Source organism: Marmota flaviventris, chromosome 2, assembly GCF_047511675.1.
Source record: "Marmota flaviventris isolate mMarFla1 chromosome 2, mMarFla1.hap1, whole genome shotgun sequence".
Classification (NCBI taxonomy): Eukaryota; Metazoa; Chordata; class Mammalia; order Rodentia; family Sciuridae; genus Marmota; species Marmota flaviventris.
In genome coordinates, this window is record NC_092499.1 from 106,622,691 (window position 1) to 106,625,567 (window position 2,877).

General features: G+C 55.4%; 1 protein-coding gene across 1 annotated transcript; it reads left to right on the forward strand.

Annotated features, from left to right (window-relative positions):
• Positions 1-496: 496 nt before the first annotated feature.
• Foxb1 (forkhead box B1) lies at positions 497-1,822 on the forward strand. The gene has a single exon (XM_071607324.1). It carries the CDS (start codon positions 497-499, stop codon positions 1,472-1,474), a length of 978 nt encoding a protein of 325 aa, XP_071463425.1. The 3' UTR covers positions 1,475-1,822.
• Positions 1,823-2,877: the final 1,055 nt, after the last annotated feature.

Sequence of the window (2,877 nt, forward strand, 5' to 3'; positions counted from 1 at the left end):
CGTGCCGGGGCGACGCTGCGACAAGCGGCGCAATTCCGGATGCGGACGCGCAACTTGAAGCAACTTTAAGGTGAGCAGCTCTCTGTTGCATCCCTGATCCTGTCTTTACTCCAGGTCCCATTTACTTTCTTGCTACCCTCTCGCCACTTGCTGTCTTCCCCTCCCGCGGTCCCCGGTTGGGTCCAGTTCGTTACGCTGTCCAGGCCCTAGGTCCCACTTACTTTCATGCTACCTTCGTATCACTAGCCGGCTTCCCCTCCTGCGACCCCTGGCCAGGTCCAGCCGAGTGCGCAAAGTTGCTAGCGAAAAAGTGCGATCGCAGGCGGATCCAGGGGTGCCGCCTCTACCCGCCTCCCCGAAGCCTGTTACTCGGCCTGGGACCTCGCGGAACCTGTGCATCCAAGCTACTCCTCCCCTCCATTTCCTTCCCTTTCCCCAGATCCGAGTAGTCCGTCGGCCCGCGCGGACCCAGACCAAGAAGAGGGCGAACGAGAAGATGCCTCGGCCAGGTCGCAACACGTACAGCGACCAGAAACCGCCCTACTCCTACATCTCCCTGACCGCCATGGCCATTCAGAGCTCGCCAGAGAAGATGCTACCGCTGAGCGAGATCTACAAGTTCATCATGGACCGCTTCCCCTACTACCGGGAGAACACGCAGCGCTGGCAGAACAGCCTGCGCCACAACCTTTCCTTCAACGACTGCTTCATTAAGATCCCTCGGCGGCCGGATCAGCCTGGCAAAGGCAGCTTCTGGGCCCTGCACCCTAGCTGCGGGGACATGTTCGAGAACGGCAGCTTTCTGCGGCGCCGCAAGCGCTTCAAAGTGCTCAAGTCCGACCACCTGGCGCCCAGCAAGCCGGCCGACGCGGCTCAGTACCTGCAGCAGCAGGCCAAGCTGCGGCTCAGCGCGCTCGCTGCCTCCGGCACACACCTGCCGCAGATGCCCGCTGCCGCTTACAACCTGGGCGGCGTGGCGCAGCCCTCAGGCTTCAAGCACCCCTTCGCCATCGAGAACATCATCGCGCGGGAATACAAGATGCCTGGGGGACTGGCCTTCTCCGCCATGCAGCCGGTGCCCGCTGCCTACCCGCTCCCCAACCAGTTGACTACCATGGGCAGCTCTCTGGGCACTGGCTGGCCACACGTGTACGGCTCTGCGGGTATGATCGACTCCACAACCCCCATCTCTATGACGAGTGGCGACTACAGCGCCTACGGAGTGCCTCTGAAGCCGCTGTGCCATGCAGCGGGCCAGACGCTGCCGGCCATCCCCGTGCCCATCAAACCCACGCCGGCCGCGGTGCCTGCGCTGCCCGCCCTGCCTGCGCCCATCCCCACATTGCTGTCGAACTCGCCGCCCTCGCTCAGCCCCACTTCCTCGCAAACAGCCACCAGCCAAAGTAGCCCCGCCACCCCTAGCGAAACGCTTACCAGCCCGGCCTCCGCCTTGCATTCCGTGGCGGTTCACTGACCCGCGGAAGCCGGCATCCACTTCGTTCCCCTCTCCATCAACTCACACCTTCCCCAGCTCCCAGTCCTGCCCTCTCCGACCTAGGACCGCTATCCTATCTGGTCCATTTCACCTTGGCCAACCCTCTCTTTCTCTCTTTCTCTTTCCCAAGAGAACTTTGTTTTGGACCCGGGAGACAAAACACAAACTTGCGGGAAGGCGCGTGGGAGTCGTCTTCGCCCCTACACCAGGGGAAAGCAGAGACTTCCTGAGCCAAGCCGCTCCCTCCAAGGCCTCCCATCCCATTTAACTGGCAGGGGAAAACCTGCCGTCCGCCTTCGCGGAGATAAGAGCGTCTTTCCCTGGGTTCCAATCCGCTGAGCACCGGACTCTAGACGCAAGATTAAGACTAGAGAAACAGCCTCGGAGATTTTCTGGAACAGAAACCCCTCGGAGGGCTGCAGCCGCACAGCGGAGGGCCAGATCTCCTGAGGTCTTGGAAATCTTCTGCGAAAAGGAGCCACTAATCTTCCTACCCTATTCACCTCCGCCCACCAGGCTGGGAATGGGAGGACCACAGCTTCTCTGGGCTGCAGCCCTGCCTCCCCGGCTTCTGCGGAGATGGGTTTTGTTTTGTTTTGAGTTCTGTTTCCTGCCAGAGGCTCCAGGGCGCTGGGAGTTAAGAGAGAGGCTGCTAAGTTGATAAAGGGACGCTTGTCCTTAACACAAGCGAAATAAAAATAAAAGTAACGTTGTATTGTTTACAAAGCTCCCGGTAAAATGTAAACAGTGAACTTGAATCTGCCTTGCTAGGCGGGCTAGTGGGCAAAGCCCACTTTACAAGTACCTGTTGTAATGTGAATGTTTACTCTTCATTTCAGGCCAGGTTTAGGGGAGGGAAAGGGGGATGGGAAAGTTAATTGGGATGTTAACTTTCTACTACTTAGAGACCTTTTAGCTATTTATTTTATTGAAGAGAGAGAGAGAGAGAACAGAAAGAGAGAAAAGAAAATGAAATGATCCCAACTAAGAGCACCAAGGGCAACCCTGGAAGAACTTAGATAAGCTGACTGGTAACATGAAGGGGATGTCAACAGATAGTTTCCCCCTGGACAAGTCTTTCTGTTTGTGACAAGAACTTTTCCACGAAGCTAAAGGGCTGCAGAAAGATGTAAATAGTTGTGAATAGGAATGATTATACACTGTGTAAAATGCACTTTTGTTTGCTATATTCCTTTAGAGTCTTAGGTAATTTGCTGGAAAACGAACTGTTGTTCTGGTGTGACCTGCTTAAATTAAAAAAAAAATGTAGTGTCATCAGAGCTGTAAAATTTTTATCTTTCATTTTTTTTCTTCTTCCCTGTACAGAATTAGCATGGCATTTTAAATATTGATGTTCTTGTTCCCAGCATGCCTGTTTTAAG